Source organism: Phyllostomus discolor, chromosome 2 (genome assembly GCF_004126475.2).
Source record: "Phyllostomus discolor isolate MPI-MPIP mPhyDis1 chromosome 2, mPhyDis1.pri.v3, whole genome shotgun sequence".
Lineage (NCBI taxonomy): Eukaryota > Metazoa > Chordata > Mammalia > Chiroptera > Phyllostomidae > Phyllostomus > Phyllostomus discolor.
In genome coordinates this window covers 173,756,933-173,779,521 of record NC_040904.2, presented here as the reverse complement: position 1 = coordinate 173,779,521, position 22,589 = coordinate 173,756,933, and the positions used below count along the sequence as shown (strand labels likewise).

Sequence of the window (22,589 nt, the reverse complement as noted above, 5' to 3'; positions counted from 1 at the left end):
GGTCAACTCAAGCAGGATCTGGGACACGTGGACCATCCGCTGGAGGATCAGGGACCACAGGCCCATCTACTGGAGAAGCAGGATCAGCAGGAACACCTTCCGGAGGTTCAGGAACCACTGCATCATCACCTGAAAAGTCAGGGACCACTGGACCATCAGCTGGAGGTGCAGGAACGAGTGGTCCAGGAGCTGGAGTGTCAGGAAGCCCTGGAGTAACACCTGGAGGGTCAGGGACCACTGGTTCAGCTGCTGGACTTCCAGGCACAGCTGGGTCAACTCAAGCAGGATCTGGGACACGTGGACCATCCGCTGGAGGATCAGGGACCACAGGCCCATCTACTGGAGAAGCAGGATCAGCAGGAACACCTTCCGGAGGTTCAGGAACCACTGCATCATCACCTGAAAAGTCAGGGACCACTGGACCATCAGCTGGAGGTGCAGGAACGAGTGGTCCAGGAGCTGGAGCTGGAGTGTCAGGAAGCCCTGGAGTAACACCTGGAGGGTCAGGGACCACTGGTTCAGCTGCTGGACTTCCAGGCACAGCTGGGTCAACTCAAGCAGGATCTGGGACACGTGGACCATCAGCTGGAGGATCAGGGACCACAGGCCCATCTACTGGAGAAGCAGGATCAGCAGGAACACCTTCCGGAGGTTCAGGAACCACTGCATCATCACCTGAAAAGTCAGGGACCACTGGACCATCAGCTGGAGGTGCAGGAACGAGTGGTCCAGGAGCTGGAGTGTCAGGAAGCCCTGGAGTAACACCTGGAGGGTCAGGGACCACTGGTTCAGCTGCTGGACTTCCAGGCACAGCTGGGTCAACTCAAGCAGGATCTGGGACACCGTGGACCATCCGCTGGAGGATCAGGGACCACAGGCCCATCTACTGGAGAAGCAGGATCAGCAGGAACACCTTCCGGAGGTTCAGGAACCACTGCATCATCACCTGAAAAGTCAGGGACCACTGGACCATCAGCTGGAGGTGCAGGAACGAGTGGTCCAGGAGCTGGAGTGTCAGGAAGCCCTGGAGTAACACCTGGAGGGTCAGGGACCACTGGTTCAGCTGCTGGACTTCCAGGCACAGCTGGGTCAACTCAAGCAGGATCTGGGACACGTGGACCATCAGCTGGAGGATCAGGGACCACAGGCCCATCTACTGGAGAAGCAGGATCAGCAGGAACACCTTCCGGAGGTTCAGGAACCACTGCATCATCACCTGAAAAGTCAGGGACCACTGGACCATCAGCTGGAGGTGCAGGAACGAGTGGTCCAGGAGCTGGAGTGTCAGGAAGCCCTGGAGTAACACCTGGAGGGTCAGGGACCACTGGTTCAGCTGCTGGACTTCCAGGCACAGCTGGGTCAACTCAAGCAGGATCTGGGACACGTGGACCATCCGCTGGAGGATCAGGGACCACAGGCCCATCTACTGGAGAAGCAGGATCAGCAGGAACACCTTCCGGAGGTTCAGGAACCACTGCATCATCACCTGAAAAGTCAGGGACCACTGGACCATCAGCTGGAGGTGCAGGAACGAGTGGTCCAGGAGCTCCAGCTGAGTGTCAGGAAGCCCTGGAGTAACACCTGGAGGGTCAGGGACCACTGGTTCAGCTGCTGGACTTCCAGGCACAGCTGGGTCAACTCAAGCAGGATCTGGGACACGTGGACCATCAGCTGGAGGATCAGGGACCACAGGCCCATCTACTGGAGAAGCAGGATCAGCAGGAACACCTTCCGGAGGTTCAGGAACCACTGCATCATCACCTGAAAAGTCAGGGACCACTGGACCATCAGCTGGAGGTGCAGGAACGAGTGGTCCAGGAGCTCGAGCTGGAGTGTCAGGAAGCCCTGGAGTAACACCTGGAGGGTCAGGGACCACTGGTTCAGCTGCTGGACTTCCAGGCACAGCTGGGTCAACTCAAGCAGGATCTGGGACACGTGGACCATCAGCTGGAGGATCAGGGACCACAGGCCCATCTACTGGAGAAGCAGGATCAGCAGGAACACCTTCCGGAGGTTCAGGAACCACTGCATCATCACCTGAAAAGTCAGGGACCACTGGACCATCAGCTGGAGGTGCAGGAACGAGTGGTCCAGGAGCTGGAGTGTCAGGAAGCCCTGGAGTAACACCTGGAGGGTCAGGGACCACTGGTTCAGCTGCTGGACTTCCAGGCACAGCTGGGTCAACTCAAGCAGGATCTGGGACACGTGGACCATCAGCTGGAGGATCAGGGACCACAGGCCCATCTACTGGAGAAGCAGGATCAGCAGGAACACCTTCCGGAGGTTCAGGAACCACTGCATCATCACCTGAAAAGTCAGGGACCACTGGACCATCAGCTGGAGGTGCAGGAACGAGTGGTCCAGGAGCTGGAGTGTCAGGAAGCCCTGGAGTAACACCTGGAGGGTCAGGGACCACTGGTTCAGCTGCTGGACTTCCAGGCACAGCTGGGTCAACTCAAGCAGGATCTGGGACACGTGGACCATCCGCTGGAGGATCAGGGACCACAGGCCCATCTACTGGAGAAGCAGGATCAGCAGGAACACCTTCCGGAGGTTCAGGAACCACTGCATCATCACCTGAAAAGTCAGGGACCACTGGACCATCAGCTGGAGGTGCAGGAACGAGTGGTCCAGGAGCTGGAGTGTCAGGAAGCCCTGGAGTAACACCTGGAGGGTCAGGGACCACTGGTTCAGCTGCTGGACTTCCAGGCACAGCTGGGTCATCTCAAGCAGGATCTGGGACACGTGGACCATCAGCTGGAGGATCAGGGACCACAGGCCCATCTACTGGAGAAGCAGGATCAGCAGGAACACCTTCCGGAGGTTCAGGAACCACTGCATCATCACCTGAAAAGTCAGGGACCACTGGACCATCAGCTGGAGGTGCAGGAACGAGTGGTCCAGGAGCTGGAGTGTCAGGAAGCCCTGGAGTAACACCTGGAGGGTCAGGGACCACTGGTTCAGCTGCTGGACTTCCAGGCACAGCTGGGTCAACTCAAGCAGGATCTGGGACACGTGGACCATCCGCTGGAGGATCAGGGACCACAGGCCCATCTACTGGAGAAGCAGGATCAGCAGGAACACCTTCCGGAGGTTCAGGAACCACTGCATCATCACCTGAAAAGTCAGGGACCACTGGACCATCAGCTGGAGGTGCAGGAACGAGTGGTCCAGGAGCTGGAGTGTCAGGAAGCCCTGGAGTAACACCTGGAGGGTCAGGGACCACTGGTTCAGCTGCTGGACTTCCAGGCACAGCTGGGTCAACTCAAGCAGGATCTGGGACACGTGGACCATCCGCTGGAGGATCAGGGAGCACAGGCCCATCTACTGGAGAAGCAGGATCAGCAGGAACACCTTCCGGAGGTTCAGGAACCACTGCATCATCACCTGAAAAGTCAGGGACCACTGGACCATCAGCTGGAGGTGCAGGAACGAGTGGTCCAGGAGCTGGAGTGTCAGGAAGCCCTGGAGTAACACCTGGAGGGTCAGGGACCACTGGTTCAGCTGCTGGACTTCCAGGCACAGCTGGGTCAACTCAAGGAGGATCTGGGACCCCTGGACCTTCCGCTGGAGGATCAGGGACCACTGGCCCATCTACTGGAGAAGCAGGATCAGCAGGAACACCTTCCGGAGGTTCAGGAACCACTGCATCATCACCTGAAAAGTCAGGGACCACTGGACCATCAGCTGGAGGTGCAGGAACGAGTGGTCCAGGAGCTGGAGTGTCAGGAAGCCCTGGAGTAACACCGGGAGGGTCAGGGACCACTGGTTCAGCTGCTGGACTTCCAGGCACAGCTGGGTCAACTCAAGCAGGATCTGGGACACGTGGACCATCAGCTGGAGGATCAGGGACCACAGGCCCATCTACTGGAGAAGCAGGATCAGCAGGAACACCTTCCGGAGGTTCAGGAACCACTGCATCATCACCTGAAAAGTCAGGGACCACTGGACCATCAGCTGGAGGTGCAGGAACGAGTGGTCCAGGAGCTGGAGTGTCAGGAAGCCCTGGAGTAACACCTGGAGGGTCAGGGACCACTGGTTCAGCTGCTGGACTTCCAGGCACAGCTGGGTCAACTCAAGCAGGATCTGGGACACGTGGACCATCCGCTGGAGGATCAGGGACCACAGGCCCATCTACTGGAGAAGCAGGATCAGCAGGAACACCTTCCGGAGGTTCAGGAACCACTGCATCATCACCTGAAAAGTCAGGGACCACTGGACCATCAGCTGGAGGTGCAGGAACGAGTGGTCCAGGAGCTGGAGTGTCAGGAAGCCCTGGAGTAACACCTGGAGGGTCAGGGACCACTGGTTCAGCTGCTGGACTTCCAGGCACAGCTGGGTCAACTCAAGCAGGATCTGGGACACGTGGACCATCCGCTGGAGGATCAGGGACCACAGGCCCATCTACTGGAGAAGCAGGATCAGCAGGAACACCTTCCGGAGGTTCAGGAACCACTGCATCATCACCTGAAAAGTCAGGGACCACTGGACCATCAGCTGGAGGTGCAGGAACGAGTGGTCCAGGAGCTGGAGTGTCAGGAAGCCCTGGAGTAACACCTGGAGGGTCAGGGACCACTGGTTCAGCTGCTGGACTTCCAGGCACAGCTGGGTCAACTCAAGCAGGATCTGGGACACGTGGACCATCCGCTGGAGGATCAGGGACCACAGGCCCATCTACTGGAGAAGCAGGATCAGCAGGAACACCTTCCGGAGGTTCAGGAACCACTGCATCATCACCTGAAAAGTCAGGGACCACTGGACCATCAGCTGGAGGTGCAGGAACGAGTGGTCCAGGAGCTGGAGTGTCAGGAAGCCCTGGAGTAACACCTGGAGGGTCAGGGACCACTGGTTCAGCTGCTGGACTTCCAGGCACAGCTGGGTCAACTCAAGCAGGATCTGGGACACGTGGACCATCCGCTGGAGGATCAGGGACCACAGGCCCATCTACTGGAGAAGCAGGATCAGCAGGAACACCTTCCGGAGGTTCAGGAACCACTGCATCATCACCTGAAAAGTCAGGGACCACTGGACCATCAGCTGGAGGTGCAGGAACGAGTGGTCCAGGAGCTCGAGCTGGAGTGTCAGGAAGCCCTGGAGTAACACCTGGAGGGTCAGGGACCACTGGTTCAGCTGCTGGACTTCCAGGCACAGCTGGGTCAACTCAAGCAGGATCTGGGACACGTGGACCATCCGCTGGAGGATCAGGGACCACAGGCCCATCTACTGGAGAAGCAGGATCAGCAGGAACACCTTCCGGAGGTTCAGGAACCACTGCATCATCACCTGAAAAGTCAGGGACCACTGGACCATCAGCTGGAGGTGCAGGAACGAGTGGTCCAGGAGCTGGAGTGTCAGGAAGCCCTGGAGTAACACCTGGAGGGTCAGGGACCACTGGTTCAGCTGCTGGACTTCCAGGCACAGCTGGGTCAACTCAAGCAGGATCTGGGACACGTGGACCATCAGCTGGAGGATCAGGGACCACAGGCCCATCTACTGGAGAAGCAGGATCAGCAGGAACACCTTCCGGAGGTTCAGGAACCACTGCATCATCACCTGAAAAGTCAGGGACCACTGGACCATCAGCTGGAGGTGCAGGAACGAGTGGTCCAGGAGCTGGAGTGTCAGGAAGCCCTGGAGTAACACCTGGAGGGTCAGGGACCACTGGTTCAGCTGCTGGACTTCCAGGCACAGCTGGGTCAACTCAAGCAGGATCTGGGACACGTGGACCATCCGCTGGAGGATCAGGGACCACAGGCCCATCTACTGGAGAAGCAGGATCAGCAGGAACACCTTCCGGAGGTTCAGGAACCACTGCATCATCACCTGAAAAGTCAGGGACCACTGGACCATCAGCTGGAGGTGCAGGAACGAGTGGTCCAGGAGCTGGAGTGTCAGGAAGCCCTGGAGTAACACCTGGAGGGTCAGGGACCACTGGTTCAGCTGCTGGACTTCCAGGCACAGCTGGGTCAACTCAAGCAGGATCTGGGACACGTGGACCATCAGCTGGAGGATCAGGGACCACAGGCCCATCTACTGGAGAAGCAGGATCAGCAGGAACACCTTCCGGAGGTTCAGGAACCACTGCAGCATCACCTGAAAAGTCAGGGACCACTGGACCATCAGCTGGAGGTGCAGGAACGAGTGGTCCAGGAGCTGGAGTGTCAGGAAGCCCTGGAGTAACACCTGGAGGGTCAGGGACCACTGGTTCAGCTGCTGGACTTCCAGGCACAGCTGGGTCAACTCAAGCAGGATCTGGGACACGTGGACCATCCGCTGGAGGATCAGGGACCACAGGCCCATCTACTGGAGAAGCAGGATCAGCAGGAACACCTTCCGGAGGTTCAGGAACCACTGCATCATCACCTGAAAAGTCAGGGACCACTGGACCATCAGCTGGAGGTGCAGGAACGAGTGGTCCAGGAGCTGGAGTGTCAGGAAGCCCTGGAGTAACACCTGGAGGGTCAGGGACCACTGGTTCAGCTGCTGGACTTCCAGGCACAGCTGGGTCAACTCAAGCAGGATCTGGGACACGTGGACCATCCGCTGGAGGATCAGGGACCACAGGCCCATCTACTGGAGAAGCAGGATCAGCAGGAACACCTTCCGGAGGTTCAGGAACCACTGCATCATCACCTGAAAAGTCAGGGACCACTGGACCATCAGCTGGAGGTGCAGGAACGAGTGGTCCAGGAGCTCGAGCTGGAGTGTCAGGAAGCCCTGGAGTAACACCTGGAGGGTCAGGGACCACTGGTTCAGCTGCTGGACTTCCAGGCACAGCTGGGTCAACTCAAGCAGGATCTGGGACACGTGGACCATCCGCTGGAGGATCAGGGACCACAGGCCCATCTACTGGAGAAGCAGGATCAGCAGGAACACCTTCCGGAGGTTCAGGAACCACTGCATCATCACCTGAAAAGTCAGGGACCACTGGACCATCAGCTGGAGGTGCAGGAACGAGTGGTCCAGGAGCTCGAGCTGGAGTGTCAGGAAGCCCTGGAGTAACACCTGGAGGGTCAGGGACCACTGGTTCAGCTGCTGGACTTCCAGGCACAGCTGGGTCAACTCAAGCAGGATCTGGGACACGTGGACCATCAGCTGGAGGATCAGGGACCACAGGAGAATCAGCAGATGCAACTACAGAAGCCAAAACCAACATTACAGGCAACACAGGCTTCAGAGATGGTGAGAGAAAGGAATGAGTCAAATGCTATTTCTCCCACAGCTGCTTCTCACAGGTTGTCCTCTGTTCCACTCAGAGCCACTGTACCCTGAGTAGGGCATTAGATGCCAGGGTGGGGGGCGGGCAATGTTTGCATCGAGTCACCTGGCCATTTTACAAAAATATTCAATAGTGAGTCTTCATATATTAATAAAATTTTAGTGACATATTTATATAGTACACTAAAATGTCAGAATTATGCTCAAATTTATAATGTAACCTAATCCACATTAAAACCATGTAGTAAAATCAATGTATGCTATTAAAAAGAGAAAAATAAAAGATTTCAAGGCTGACAGAAGCAGGATTAGAACACAGAACCCTGAGTCTTCTCTGTAATTGTTCTACTGCTCCTATGCATAAGATCTACGCATAAACCATAGATCTTAACCACTCTCCCCCACCCCCCAAAAAAGTCACATGAAGATACGCTTGCCCTTGTGCATCACTGGCTAAATTTTAACTATTGTTAGTTTTATGAATAAAACATTATTGTTCATTCTTAAGCATAGATAACTTTGATTAAAACAAACATGATGAGTTCCCCCTTGCCCCTTATGGAGTAGTGAATGTAAGTACCTCTTGCATTTTCTCCTCTGCATCACATTGGCTCTGCTTGTGTTCACCTGTTAAACATTTTCTGTGGGTCTCGGCAGTGGTCCACCCGACTCCCCTTCCCTTCACACAGTGATCATCAAAGTGTGCTTCCCAATCCAACAGCATCTACTTGTCCTGAGAACATTTCAGAAATGCAGCTCTCGAGGTCCACCTCTGTAGAGCAATCAGAAGCACTTAAGAGTGGAACCCAGCACAGTGTGTTACTTAACAAGCCCCTTTAGCAACTGGTGCTTATCAAAGCTGAGAACATTTCCATTCTCCACTTCCCTCCCAGTTTACAATGTAGTCAGTACCCCAGACCAGAACGGAATGGACTCAGCTGTCGTCATGTCACCCCACTACTTAAAATCCTACAGTTGTTCTGATTGCTGTTAGGATTAATAAAATATCTTTGCATACCACTAAAAGCCATGTCTTTACAGTATGCATGGGACTTCTCTTTATGCCTTAATTAATAAAATCAGGGTCTGATTTTGTTAAGTAATATATCATCTGATTTTGTTTATATACATTTATTTTTCTTAGCAAATTTCTTGACCAAAAATTTATGTCATACACTATAAGGAATAAAATAGTTTATAAAAATGTGTTATATGAGAAAATCAACAGTACCACAAATTAAGAAACTGGTTTCAATTATGGCAGTAACCTGACTGAAACATCAGGGTGATGATGGTTTAGTTTACATTTCCTGAAATTTGAATCAAAATTGTTTGGGTAACAATGACAAGTTGGTCTGTTGTTGTTGTTGTTATCAGGGAGTAAGTAGTTTTAAATAAGGGTGCTGTAGGTTTTCTCCAGAAGTGAATGCCATCCAGAACTGTTTGTGCTGGTCAATGATGAGAGTATGACTGAAACAGAGAACAGGGCTTTAGAAACAGCAAATTTACCTAGGGATTTTATACCTCTTAAATAAAAGCATATGTTTTGGATGATTTGATTTTAAATAATTTTATTTCTCTATGTTATGGTGTTTTCCCAAAACATTGATCAGGGCAGATGGAAATGTTTACAGTAAGGCTCCTTTACCACAGGTCATGTGAGAAGCAAAGTTTAGAGCAGGAACTCTGGGGCTAGACCACCTGGGTTTGGCTTCTGCATGTGCTGCCAATCAACCCAGTGACCAGGAGATGTCACTCCACCATGACTGTTAAATGGGAAGAATAACGTTACCTGCCTCAGAGGATTCATGTAAAACTAAATGAGTAGATTCATGTCTAGGGTATTTTTTAAGTGCTATATATATTTTTTTCAGCTGGATCAGGGGCCCCTACTGTACCAGCGATAGAACCCAAAGAAGACACTACACCCAGAGAACCAAGCACAGGAGCAGCAAGCCCAGGAAATTCAGGCAAGTCAGGATGCACACCTTCGTGCCCATTACTTGGTACTGAATATTTATAGGTTGAGCTAAAGATTAAGATTTGTGTAAAATTAGGTCATCTGGGTGCAGAAATCCTAGGCACCATTTTAAGATTCGTTTTGTATTAGAAACCTCAATTCTTCTCTGGCTGGCATGGCTCAGTGGATTGAATGCCGGCATGCAAACCAAAAGGTTACTTGTTCTGTTTCCAGAGCACATGCCTGAGTTGCAGGCCTGGTCCCCAGTAGGGGATACATGAGAGGCAACCACACATTGATGTTTCTCTCTCTCTCTTCCCCCTCCTTTCCTCACTAAAAATAAATAAATAAATTCAAAAAAGAGATCTCGATTCAGTCCCATTAGAAGAATGACAGGTAGACTCCTGCACCTCTAGAAGTAATGTCTGTTCCTCGCTGCTATGTCAGGCGCCTCAGGAGAATCAGAGGCCTTCACAATAGCAGCTGGGATCGAAGGCACCACTGGAGGCTCAACTGCCCCAGGCACAGCCTCTGGAGGTAGGCAGGTGGGGACATGAGGGGTCTGAAGCATCTTCATACTGATCTTAGGGAAGTCACAAGCAGCTTCACTAAGTTATTACTTATTAGTTAATGCACATATTCATGGCTTCACTACTACATAGTTTGACTGTAATGACCTCCTAGGACACATATACATTCATGGCCTAGTCTGTTTCTCTAACACATGTATCCCATTTCATCCTCATAGCTTTTGCAGTGGCTGTTCCCACCACCTACAATGAGAATTCCCCAGAGTTTCACATACCTGTTAGCTTCTTTTTGTCAAATCTCAAAATAAATGACATCATTCCAGACAGATATTGCTAGCCAGATTGCTAGCCAGAAATAAAACTTCAGCTGTTGAATATTACCTCTCTTTATATTAGTGCTTTAACACTTAATTGTTTGAAAATTTCTTTGTTTGGTTGGATAGTAATGTTATTTACATGTCTGCATGTCTCTCACATCTACTACAATTCTGAGCGGGATCAGAGAACTATCTGCTTAACAGCTATATCTGAGAAAATGTATGCAAACTATTTTTAATTTTTGCTTTATAAAATGGGAAGTAATACCATACATGTCATAGTGTTGTTCTAATGGTAAAGTGAGGTAATACTTCTATATTGCTGAGAATTTACATGACATGTAAGATATTAAAAAATGTTGAATGAGTAAAGAGTTAGAAGGAACTTACACCATAGAAAGCTAAAAGGTGTGAAATAGGTGAGTTGGTACAGGGATTAAGATGCATGAAAGTTACAGTCTTGAAAGAAAGCAGTGTACACTCTTAGGTTAACCAAGACACCTCTAAACCACTGTATGGTTACTACATATTTTCATAGGGACAACTGGACAATCAGCTGAAGGATCAGATGCTACAACAGTACCATCCTCTGGAGTGACAGGAATATTGGGACCAACATCTGGAGGATCAAGAAAAACTGAACGACCATCTGAAGTAACTGGGACTAAGGAAACAATAGCAGGAATGACAGGGACAACTAGGACATCACTTGGGAAATCAGGAACAATTCAATCATCTGCTGAAGGAACAGGGACACTGTCATCTTCTACAGAATTAGGAAAATCTGCAACATCAGCTGCAGTGGCAGAAACAACTGTCCCATCAAGTGGAGGGTCCATCACCACAGGATCATCATCTGGATCAAGAGGAACAACGAGATCATCTGTTGCAGGTTCAGACACAACTGGACATACATCAAACACAAATGAAGAAGGAACTGGAATGCCAGGGATAACTGGATCATCATCTGAATCATCATCAGCAAATATACCACAAACTGGAGGATTAGAGAAAACTGGACCATCAGCTGGAGGATCAGGGACGACAGGCCCATCTACTGGAGGAGCAGGATCAGCAGGAACACCTTCCGGAGGTTCAGGAACCACTGCATCATCACCTGAAAAGTCAGGGAGCACTAGAACAACAGCTGGAGGTGCAGGAACGAGTGGTCCAGGAGCTGGAGTGTCAGGAAGCCCTGGAGTAACACCTGGAGGGTCAGGGACCACTGGTTCAGCTGCTGGACTTCCAGGCACAGCTGGGTCAACTCAAGCAGGATCTGGGACACGTGGACCATCCGCTGGAGGATCAGGGAGCCACAGGCCCATCTACTGGAGAAGCAGGATCAGCAGGAACACCTTCCGGAGGTTCAGGAACCACTGCATCATCACCTGAAAAGTCAGGGACCACTGGACCATCAGCTGGAGGTGCAGGAACGAGTGGTCCAGGAGCTGGAGTGTCAGGAAGCCCTGGAGTAACACCTGGAGGGTCAGGGACCACTGGTTCAGCTGCTGGACTTCCAGGCACAGCTGGGTCAACTCAAGCAGGATCTGGGACACGTGGACCATCCGCTGGAGGATCAGGGACCACAGGCCCATCTACTGGAGAAGCAGGATCAGCAGGAACACCTTCCGGAGGTTCAGGAACCACTGCAGCATCACCTGAAAAGTCAGGGAGCACTGGACCATCAGCTGGAGGTGCAGGAACGAGTGGTCCAGGAGCTGGAGTGTCAGGAAGCCCTGGAGTAACACCTGGAGGGTCAGGGACCACTGGTTCAGCTGCTGGACTTCCAGGCACAGCTGGGTCAACTCAAGCAGGATCTGGGACACGTGGACCATCCGCTGGAGGATCAGGGAGCACAGGCCCATCTACTGGAGAAGCAGGATCAGCAGGAACACCTTCCGGAGGTTCAGGAACCACTGCATCATCACCTGAAAAGTCAGGGACCACTGGACCATCAGCTGGAGGTGCAGGAACGAGTGGTCCAGGAGCTGGAGTGTCAGGAAGCCCTGGAGTAACACCTGGAGGGTCAGGGACCACTGGTTCAGCTGCTGGACTTCCAGGCACAGCTGGGTCAACTCAAGCAGGATCTGGGACACGTGGACCATCCGCTGCAGGATCAGGGAGCACAGGCCCATCTACTGGAGAAGCAGGATCAGCAGGAACACCTTCCGGAGGCTCAGGAACCACTGCATCATCACCTGAAAAGTCAGGGAGCACTGGACCATCAGCTGGAGGTGCAGGAACGAGTGGTCCAGGAGCTGGAGTGTCAGGAAGCCCTGGAGTAACACCTGGAGGGTCAGGGACCACTGGTTCAGCTGCTGGACTTCCAGGCACAGCTGGGTCAACTCAAGCAGGATCTGGGACACGTGGACCATCAGCTGGAGGATCAGGGACCACAGGCCCATCTACTGGAGAAGCAGGATCAGCAGGAACACCTTCCGGAGGTTCAGGAACCACTGCAGCATCACCTGAAAAGTCAGGGACCACTGGACCATCAGCTGGAGGTGCAGGAACGAGTGGTCCAGGAGCTGGAGTGTCAGGAAGCCCTGGAGTAACACCGGGAGGGTCAGGGACCACTGGTTCAGCTGCTGGACTTCCAGGCACAGCTGGGTCAACTCAAGCAGGATCTGGGACACGTGGACCATCCGCTGGAGGATCAGGGAGCACAGGCCCATCTACTGGAGAAGCAGGATCAGCAGGAACACCTTCCGGAGGTTCAGGAACCACTGCAGCATCACCTGAAAAGTCAGGGACCACTGGACCATCAGCTGGAGGTGCAGGAACGAGTGGTCCAGGAGCTGGAGTGTCAGGAAGCCCTGGAGTAACACCTGGAGGGTCAGGGACCACTGGTTCAGCTGCTGGACTTCCAGGCACAGCTGGGTCAACTCAAGCAGGATCTGGGACACGTGGACCATCCGCTGGAGGATCAGGGACCACAGGCCCATCTACTGGAGAAGCAGGATCAGCAGGAACACCTTCCGGAGGTTCAGGAACCACTGCAGCATCACCTGAAAAGTCAGGGAGCACTGGACCATCAGCTGGAGGTGCAGGAACGAGTGGTCCAGGAGCTGGAGTGTCAGGAAGCCCTGGAGTAACACCTGGAGGGTCAGGGACCACTGGTTCAGCTGCTGGACTTCCAGGCACAGCTGGGTCAACTCAAGCAGGATCTGGGACACGTGGACCATCCGCTGGAGGATCAGGGAGCACAGGCCCATCTACTGGAGAAGCAGGATCAGCAGGAACACCTTCCGGAGGTTCAGGAACCACTGCATCATCACCTGAAAAGTCAGGGACCACTGGACCATCAGCTGGAGGTGCAGGAACGAGTGGTCCAGGAGCTGGAGTGTCAGGAAGCCCTGGAGTAACACCGGGAGGGTCAGGGACCACTGGTTCAGCTGCTGGACTTCCAGGCACAGCTGGGTCAACTCAAGCAGGATCTGGGACACGTGGACCATCCGCTGGAGGATCAGGGAGCACAGGCCCATCTACTGGAGAAGCAGGATCAGCAGGAACACCTTCCGGAGGTTCAGGAACCACTGCATCATCACCTGAAAAGTCAGGGAGCACTGGACCATCAGCTGGAGGTGCAGGAACGAGTGGTCCAGGAGCTGGAGTGTCAGGAAGCCCTGGAGTAACACCTGGAGGGTCAGGGACCACTGGTTCAGCTGCTGGACTTCCAGGCACAGCTGGGTCAACTCAAGCAGGATCTGGGACACGTGGACCATCAGCTGGAGGATCAGGGACCACAGGCCCATCTACTGGAGAAGCAGGATCAGCAGGAACACCTTCCGGAGGTTCAGGAACCACTGCAGCATCACCTGAAAAGTCAGGGACCACTGGACCATCAGCTGGAGGTGCAGGAACGAGTGGTCCAGGAGCTGGAGTGTCAGGAAGCCCTGGAGTAACACCGGGAGGGTCAGGGACCACTGGTTCAGCTGCTGGACTTCCAGGCACAGCTGGGTCAACTCAAGCAGGATCTGGGACACGTGGACCATCCGCTGGAGGATCAGGGAGCACAGGCCCATCTACTGGAGAAGCAGGATCAGCAGGAACACCTTCCGGAGGTTCAGGAACCACTGCATCATCCCCTGAAAAGTCAGGGAGCACTGGACCATCAGCTGGAGGTGCAGGAAAGAGTGGTCCAGGAGCTGGAGTGCCAGGAAGCCCTGGAGTAACACCTGGAGGGTCAGGGACCACTGGTTCAGCTGCTGGACTTCCAGGCACAGCTGGGTCAACTCAAGCAGGATCTGGGACACGTGGACCATCCGCTGGAGGATCAGGGACCACAGGCCCATCTACTGGAGAAGCAGGATCCGCAGGAACACCTTCCGGAGGTTCAGGAACCACTGCATCATCACCTGAAAAGTCAGGGACCACTGGACCATCAGCTGGAGGTGCAGGAACGAGTGGTCCAGGAGCTCGAGCTGGAGTGTCAGGAAGCCCTGGAGTAACACCTGGAGGGTCAGGGACCACTGGTTCAGCTGCTGGACTTCCAGGCACAGCTGGGTCAACTCAAGCAGGATCTGGGACACCTGGACCATCCGCTGGAGGATCAGGGACCACAGGCCCATCTACTGGAGAAGCAGGATCAGCAGGAACACCTTCCGGAGGTTCAGGAACCACTGCATCATCACCTGAAAAGTCAGGGACCACTGGACCATCAGCTGGAGGTGCAGGAACGAGTGGTCCAGGAGCTGGAGTGTCAGGAAGCCCTGGAGTAACACCTGGAGGGTCAGGGACCACTGGTTCAGCTGCTGGACTTCCAGGCACAGCTGGGTCAACTCAAGCAGGATCTGGGACACGTGGACCATCAGCTGGAGGATCAGGGACCACAGGCCCATCTACTGGAGAAGCAGGATCAGCAGGAACACCTTCCGGAGGTTCAGGAACCACTGCAGCATCACCTGAAAAGTCAGGGACCACTGGACCATCAGCTGGAGGTGCAGGAACGAGTGGTCCAGGAGCTGGAGTGTCAGGAAGCCCTGGAGTAACACCTGGAGGGTCAGGGACCACTGGTTCAGCTGCTGGACTTCCAGGCACAGCTGGGTCAACTCAAGCAGGATCTGGGACACGTGGACCATCAGCTGGAGGATCAGGGACCACAGGCCCATCTACTGGAGAAGCAGGATCAGCAGGAACACCTTCCGGAGGTTCAGGAACCACTGCAGCATCACCTGAAAAGTCAGGGACCACTGGACCATCAGCTGGAGGTGCAGGAACGAGTGGTCCAGGAGCTGGAGTGTCAGGAAGCCCTGGAGTAACACCGGGAGGGTCAGGGACCACTGGTTCAGCTGCTGGACTTCCAGGCACAGCTGGGTCAACTCAAGCAGGATCTGGGACACGTGGACCATCCGCTGGAGGATCAGGGACCACAGGCCCATCTACTGGAGAAGCAGGATCAGCAGGAACACCTTCCGGAGGTTCAGGAACCACTGCATCATCACCTGAAAAGTCAGGGAGCACTGGACCATCAGCTGGAGGTGCAGGAAAGAGTGGTCCAGGAGCTGGAGTGCCAGGAAGCCCTGGAGTAACACCTGGAGGGTCAGGGACCACTGGTTCAGCTGCTGGACTTCCAGGCACAGCTGGGTCAACTCAAGCAGGATCTGGGACACGTGGACCATCCGCTGGAGGATCAGGGACCACAGGCCCATCTACTGGAGAAGCAGGATCAGCAGGAACACCTTCCGGAGGTTCAGGAACCACTGCATCATCACCTGAAAAGTCAGGGACCACTGGACCATCAGCTGGAGGTGCAGGAACGAGTGGTCCAGGAGCTCGAGCTGGAGTGTCAGGAAGCCCTGGAGTAACACCTGGAGGGTCAGGGACCACTGGTTCAGCTGCTGGACTTCCAGGCACAGCTGGGTCAACTCAAGCAGGATCTGGGACACGTGGACCATCAGCTGGAGGATCAGGGACCACAGGCCCATCTACTGGAGAAGCAGGATCAGCAGGAACACCTTCCGGAGGTTCAGGAACCACTGCATCATCACCTGAAAAGTCAGGGACCACTGGACCATCAGCTGGAGGTGCAGGAACGAGTGGTCCAGGAGCTGGAGTGTCAGGAAGCCCTGGAGTAACACCGGGAGGGTCAGGGACCACTGGTTCAGCTGCTGGACTTCCAGGCACAGCTGGGTCAACTCAAGCAGGATCTGGGACACGTGGACCATCCGCTGGAGGATCAGGGAGCACAGGCCCATCTACTGGAGAAGCAGGATCAGCAGGAACACCTTCCGGAGGTTCAGGAACCACTGCATCATCACCTGAAAAGTCAGGGACCACTGGACCATCAGCTGGAGGTGCAGGAACGAGTGGTCCAGGAGCTGGAGTGTCAGGAAGCCCTGGAGTAACACCTGGAGGGTCAGGGACCACTGGTTCAGCTGCTGGACTTCCAGGCACAGCTGGGTCAACTCAAGCAGGATCTGGGACACGTGGACCATCCGCTGGAGGATCAGGGACCACAGGCCCATCTACTGGAGAAGCAGGATCAGCAGGAACACCTTCCGGAGGTTCAGGAACCACTGCAGCATCACCTGAAAAGTCAGGGAGCACTGGACCATCAGCTGGAGGTGCAGGAACGAGTGGTCCAGGAGCTGGAGTGTCAGGAAGCCCTGGAGTAACACCTGGAGGGTCAGGGACCACTGGTTCAGCTGCTGGACTTCCAGGCACAGCTGGGTCAACTCAAGCAGGATCTGGGACACGTGGACCATCAGCTGGAGGATCAGGGAGCACAGGCCCATCTACTGGAGAAGCAGGATCAGCAGGAACACCTTCCGGAGGTTCAGGAACCACTGCATCATCACCTGAAAAGTCAGGGACCACTGGACCATCAGCTGGAGGTGCAGGAACGAGTGGTCCAGGAGCTGGAGTGTCAGGAAGCCCTGGAGTAACACCGGGAGGGTCAGGGACCACTGGTTCAGCTGCTGGACTTCCAGGCACAGCTGGGTCAACTCAAGCAGGATCTGGGACACGTGGACCATCCGCTGGAGGATCAGGGAGCACAGGCCCATCTACTGGAGAAGCAGGATCAGCAGGAACACCTTCCGGAGGCTCAGGAACCACTGCATCATCACCTGAAAAGTCAGGGAGCACTGGACCATCAGCTGGAGGTGCAGGAACGAGTGGTCCAGGAGCTGGAGTGTCAGGAAGCCCTGGAGTAACACCTGGAGGGTCAGGGACCACTGGTTCAGCTGCTGGACTTCCAGGCACAGCTGGGTCAACTCAAGCAGGATCTGGGACACGTGGACCATCAGCTGGAGGATCAGGGACCACAGGCCCATCTACTGGAGAAGCAGGATCAGCAGGAACACCTTCCGGAGGTTCAGGAACCACTGCAGCATCACCTGAAAAGTCAGGGACCACTGGACCATCAGCTGGAGGTGCAGGAACGAGTGGTCCAGGAGCTGGAGTGTCAGGAAGCCCTGGAGTAACACCGGGAGGGTCAGGGACCACTGGTTCAGCTGCTGGACTTCCAGGCACAGCTGGGTCAACTCAAGCAGGATCTGGGACACGTGGACCATCCGCTGGAGGATCAGGGAGCACAGGCCCATCTACTGGAGAAGCAGGATCAGCAGGAACACCTTCCGGAGGTTCAGGAACCACTGCATCATCCCCTGAAAAGTCAGGGAGCACTGGACCATCAGCTGGAGGTGCAGGAAAGAGTGGTCCAGGAGCTGGAGTGCCAGGAAGCCCTGGAGTAACACCTGGAGGGTCAGGGACCACTGGTTCAGCTGCTGGACTTCCAGGCACAGCTGGGTCAACTCAAGCAGGATCTGGGACACGTGGACCATCCGCTGGAGGATCAGGGACCACAGGCCCATCTACTGGAGAAGCAGGATCCGCAGGAACACCTTCCGGAGGTTCAGGAACCACTGCATCATCACCTGAAAAGTCAGGGACCACTGGACCATCAGCTGGAGGTGCAGGAACGAGTGGTCCAGGAGCTCGAGCTGGAGTGTCAGGAAGCCCTGGAGTAACACCTGGAGGGTCAGGGACCACTGGTTCAGCTGCTGGACTTCCAGGCACAGCTGGGTCAACTCAAGCAGGATCTGGGACACGTGGACCATCCGCTGGAGGATCAGGGACCACAGGCCCATCTACTGGAGAAGCAGGATCAGCAGGAACACCTTCCGGAGGTTCAGGAACCACTGCATCATCACCTGAAAAGTCAGGGACCACTGGACCATCAGCTGGAGGTGCAGGAACGAGTGGTCCAGGAGCTGGAGTGTCAGGAAGCCCTGGAGTAACACCTGGAGGGTCAGGGACCACTGGTTCAGCTGCTGGACTTCCAGGCACAGCTGGGTCAACTCAGGCAGGATCTGGGACACGTGGACCATCCGCTGGAGGATCAGGGACCACAGGAGAATCAGCAGATGCAACTACAGAAGCCAAAACCAACATTACAGGCAACACAGGCTTCAGAGATGGTGAGAGAAAGAAATGAGTCAAATGCTATTTCTCCCACAGCTGCTTCTCACTGGTTGTCCTCTGTTCCACTCAGAGCCACTGTACCCTGAGTAGGGCATTAGATGCCAGGGTGGGGGGCGGGCAATGTTTGCATCGAGTCACCTGGCCATTTTACAAAAATATTCAATAGTGAGTCTTCATATATTAATAAAATTTTAGTGACATATTTATATAGTACACTAAAATGTCAGAATTATGCTCAAATTTATAATGTAACTTAATCCACATTAAAACCATGTAGTAAAATCAATGTATGCTATTAAAAAGAGAAAAATAAAAGATTTCAAGGCTGACAGAAGCAGGATTAGAACACAGAACCCTGAGTCTTCTCTGTAATTGTTCTACTGCTCCTATGCATAAGATCTATGCATAAACCATAGATCTTAACCACTCTCCCCCACCCCCCAAAAAAGTCAAATGAAGATACGCTTGCCCTTGTGCATCACTGGCTAAATTTTAACTATTGTTAGTTTTATGAATAAAACATTATTGTTCATTCTTAAGCATAGATAACTTTGATTAAAACAAACATGATGAGTTCCCCCTTGCCCCTTATGGAGTAGTGAATGTAAGTACCTCTTGCATTTTCTCCTCTGCATCACATTGGCTCTGCTTGTGTTCACCTGTTAAACATTTTCCGTGGGTCTCGGCAGTGGTCCACCCGACTCCCCTTCCCTTCACACAGTGATCATCAAAGTGTGCTTCCCAATCCAACAGCATCTACTTGTCCTGAGAACATTTCAGAAATGCAGCTCTCGAGGTCCACCTCTCTAGAGCAATCAGAAGCACTTAAGAGTGGAACCCAGCACAGTGTGTTACTTAACAAGCCCCTTTAGCAACTGGTGCTTATCAAAGCTGAGAACATTTCCATTCTCCACTTCCCTCCCAGTTTACAATGTAGTCAGTACCCCAGACCAGAACGGAATGGACTCAGCTGTCGTCATGTCACCCCACTACTTAAAATCCTACAGTTGTTCTGATTGCTGTTAGGATTAATAAAATATCTTTGCATACCACTAAAAGCCATGTCTTTACAGTATGCATGGGACTTCTCTTTATGCCTGTATTATCTAATTATTGGTTTGATTTTATCGAATACTTTATGTTCTGATTTTGTATTAATACATTTTTCCTTTAGTAATTTTCTTGATTTAAGATTATGTCACATATTTTTTGGAACAAAGTATAGTTACATAAAAATAATGTGTTAAAAGTTGGAATCTACAGCAGCATAAATTAAGAAATGGGTTAATTTCCACTATAGCAGTGATGGCAGTTTAGTCTACATTTCCTAAAATTTGAATCAGAAATATTTATGTAATAATGACAAGTCAATCAGGTTTTTCCCATTTTCTTGTCTTTTTTTCTTTCTTTCTTTTTTTTTTTTTGTCATCAGGCAGTAAGTACAGTTGTTTTAAACAGGGCTATGAAGGTTTTCTCCTCAAGTGAGTGCCATCCAGAAATGTTTGTGCTTTTCCGTGATGACATAGTAATTAAAATAGAGAATCGGCCTTTAGAAACAGCAGGTTTACCTAGGGATTTTTTTTTAATTTTTATTTATTTATTTATTTATTTTTTAAGATTTTATTTATTTTTAGAGATGGAAGGGAGGGAGAGAGAGAGAGAGAAACATCAATGTGCGGTTGCTGGGGGTTATGGCCTGCAACCCAGGAATGTACCCTGGCTGGGAATTGAACCTGGGACACTTTGGTTCCCAGCCCGCGCTCAATCCACTGAGCTATGCCAGCCAGGGCTTGGGATTTTATACCTCTTAAATAAAAGTGTATGTGGTGGATGATTTGATTTTAAATAATTTTATTTCTCTATGTTATGGTATTTCCCCAAAACATCGATCAGGGCAGATGGAAATGTTTACAGTAAGGCTCCTTTACCACAGGTCATGTGAGAAGCAAAGTTTAGAGCAGGAACTCTGGGGCTAGACCACCTGGGTTTGGCTTCTGCATGTGCTGCCAATCAACCCAGTGACCTGGAGATGTCACTCCACCATGACTGTTAAATGGGAAGAATAACATTACCTGCCTCAGAGGATTCATGTAAAACTAAATGAGTAGATTCATGTCTAGGGTATTTTTTAAGTGCTATATATATTTTTTTCAGCTGGATCAGGGGCCCCTACTGCACCAGCGATAGAACCCAAAGAAGACACTACGCCCAGAGAACCAAGCACAGGAGCAGCAAGCCCAGGAAATTCAGGCAAGTCAGGATGCACACCTTTGTGCCCATTACATGGTACTGAATATTTATAGGTTGAGCTAAGGGTTAAGCTGTGTGTGTGATATTAGACCATCTAGGTGCAGAAATCCTAGGCACCATTTTAAGATTTGTTTTGTATTAGAAACCTTGATTCTGTCCCATTAGAGAGCGACAGGTAGAATCCTGCAGCTCTAGAAGCAATGTCCCTTCCTTGCTGTTATGTCAGGCACCTCAGGAGAAGCAGAGGCCTTCACAAGAGCACCTGGGAGCAAAAGCACCAGTGGAGACTCAACTGCCCCAGGCACAGCCTCAGGAGGCAGAACAGTGTGGACAAGGGGGGTCTGAAGCATCTTCTTACTGACCTTAGGGTAGTCACCAGCAGCTTCAATAAGTTATTAGTTATTAGTAAATACACATATTTGTGACTTTACCTTCCCTACATTTATGGGCTTAATGATGGTGTTTTTCTAACATCAGCTCAGAGGTGACTTAGAGCAACACATACTATATTTGTGATTCCAAGACTCTTAACTTAGAACTTCTGAGGCTCTGAGTGTGGAGTGGGGTTTGGGTCATGGTTCTCAATGTTCACTACCTCAGCCTTGATAGAGGAAGTTTTGAAAACACTGATGAGCCCTTTATAGACTAAATGAATCTGCAATCCAGGAGGAACTGTGCAGGCTTAAGTAATTCTTGAAAATGTTATGGTTGATATCAACGAATAGCCTGTGTTGAGAACAACTAGGCTAGTATATCTGTCTATTTAGTAAGCAGCCAGGTGATTCTCGTGATTAGTTTTTAGAAATAGTGAACTTGAAATGGGTGTGAACAAATATTTAAAAGTTTATTTCAAACAAGAGAATAGGAAAGTCTGTTCTGTCTAACCAAAGATCATGATACATGTTGATTGTTTATTTTGAAAGGGGCTACAGGACCCTCAGCTGGTGAACCCACCAGAGCACCGAGCAGTGAAGTGACACTGCTGCTATTGCAAATTGTGCTGTTATGAACATTGGGGTGCATAGGTTCTCTTGGATTGGTGTTCCAGGACCCTTAGGGTATAATCCCAGTAGTGGAATTGCCGGGTCAAAGGCAGTTCCATTTTCAGTTTTCTGAGGAAGTTCCATACTGTTTTCCATAGTGTCTGCACCAGTCTGCAATCCCACCAACAGTGCACTAGGGTTTCCTTTTCTCCACATCCTCTCCAACACTTGTTTGTTGATTTATTTATGATGGCCATTCTGACCAGTGTGAAGTGGTATCTCATTGTGGTTTTAATCTGCATCTCTCTGATGGCTAGTGATACTGAGCATCTTTTCATATGTCTCTGGACCCTCTGTGTGTCTTTGCCCATTTTTAAATTGGGTTGTTTCTCTTCTTAGTTTTGAGTTGTGTGAGTTCTTTATATATTCTGAAGATCAAACCCTTGTCTGAGTTATCATTGGCAAGTATGTTTTTCCCATATGGTTGGTTTGCTTCTCATTTTAATGGTGTTTTCTTTAGCCACGCAGAAGCTTTTTATTCTGATGAGATCCCATTTGTCTATTCTTTCCTTTACGTCCCTTGCTCTGGGGGTTGTATCAGTGATAACTAAAGTAAATGTTCTAACAAAAGGAAGGGGGAAGACTCTTATTTTCAACAGAGACAATTAAGCCTCTCATTTAAAATTATTTTTCCTTACGCAAGCCATCCTCGTAAAATGATCAATTTTGTATTTTAAAATTATAGCTTCCTTTTTTATTTCTATTATAAAATGAAGCCATGATGGGGTATCACCTGGAGCTGGAGGTGGAAGCTCCACTGGTCCCACAAGTTCTAGAAAGTCAGACCTGTCTGTATCCGAGTTTTCATTTGTTCCCAACCATACCTCCCTTAGCAGGGTGTGAT

The 22,589-nt window shown here is 51.8% G+C and overlaps 1 protein-coding gene and 1 long non-coding RNA gene across 2 annotated transcripts in view; both read left to right on the top strand.

The window, feature by feature from the left end:
* Window positions 1-22,589, top strand: part of LOC114513809 (mucin-19) — a 146,802-nt gene that overhangs the window by 86,065 nt on the left and 38,148 nt on the right. Inside the window, exons 42-57 of the mRNA XM_036016724.1 lie at window positions 324-807; window positions 869-1,515; window positions 3,093-3,228; window positions 3,274-3,605; window positions 3,666-3,728; window positions 5,388-6,669; window positions 6,706-6,755; window positions 7,876-8,032; window positions 9,093-9,188; window positions 9,626-9,715; window positions 10,564-11,006; window positions 12,328-12,874; window positions 12,965-13,791; window positions 13,852-13,974; window positions 19,885-20,014; window positions 20,607-20,702. Of these exons, the coding sequence (XP_035872617.1) occupies window positions 324-807; window positions 869-1,515; window positions 3,093-3,228; window positions 3,274-3,605; window positions 3,666-3,728; window positions 5,388-6,669; window positions 6,706-6,755; window positions 7,876-8,032; window positions 9,093-9,188; window positions 9,626-9,715; window positions 10,564-11,006; window positions 12,328-12,874; window positions 12,965-13,791; window positions 13,852-13,974; window positions 19,885-20,014; window positions 20,607-20,702 (5,503 nt within the window). The remainder of the gene's footprint in view (window positions 1-323; window positions 808-868; window positions 1,516-3,092; window positions 3,229-3,273; window positions 3,606-3,665; window positions 3,729-5,387; window positions 6,670-6,705; window positions 6,756-7,875; window positions 8,033-9,092; window positions 9,189-9,625; window positions 9,716-10,563; window positions 11,007-12,327; window positions 12,875-12,964; window positions 13,792-13,851; window positions 13,975-19,884; window positions 20,015-20,606; window positions 20,703-22,589) is intronic.
* LOC118499103 lies at window positions 18,366-20,703 on the top strand. Its single transcript, XR_004901620.1, has 2 exons — window positions 18,366-18,448; window positions 20,607-20,703. It is a non-coding gene; the product is annotated as an uncharacterized LOC118499103 (long non-coding RNA).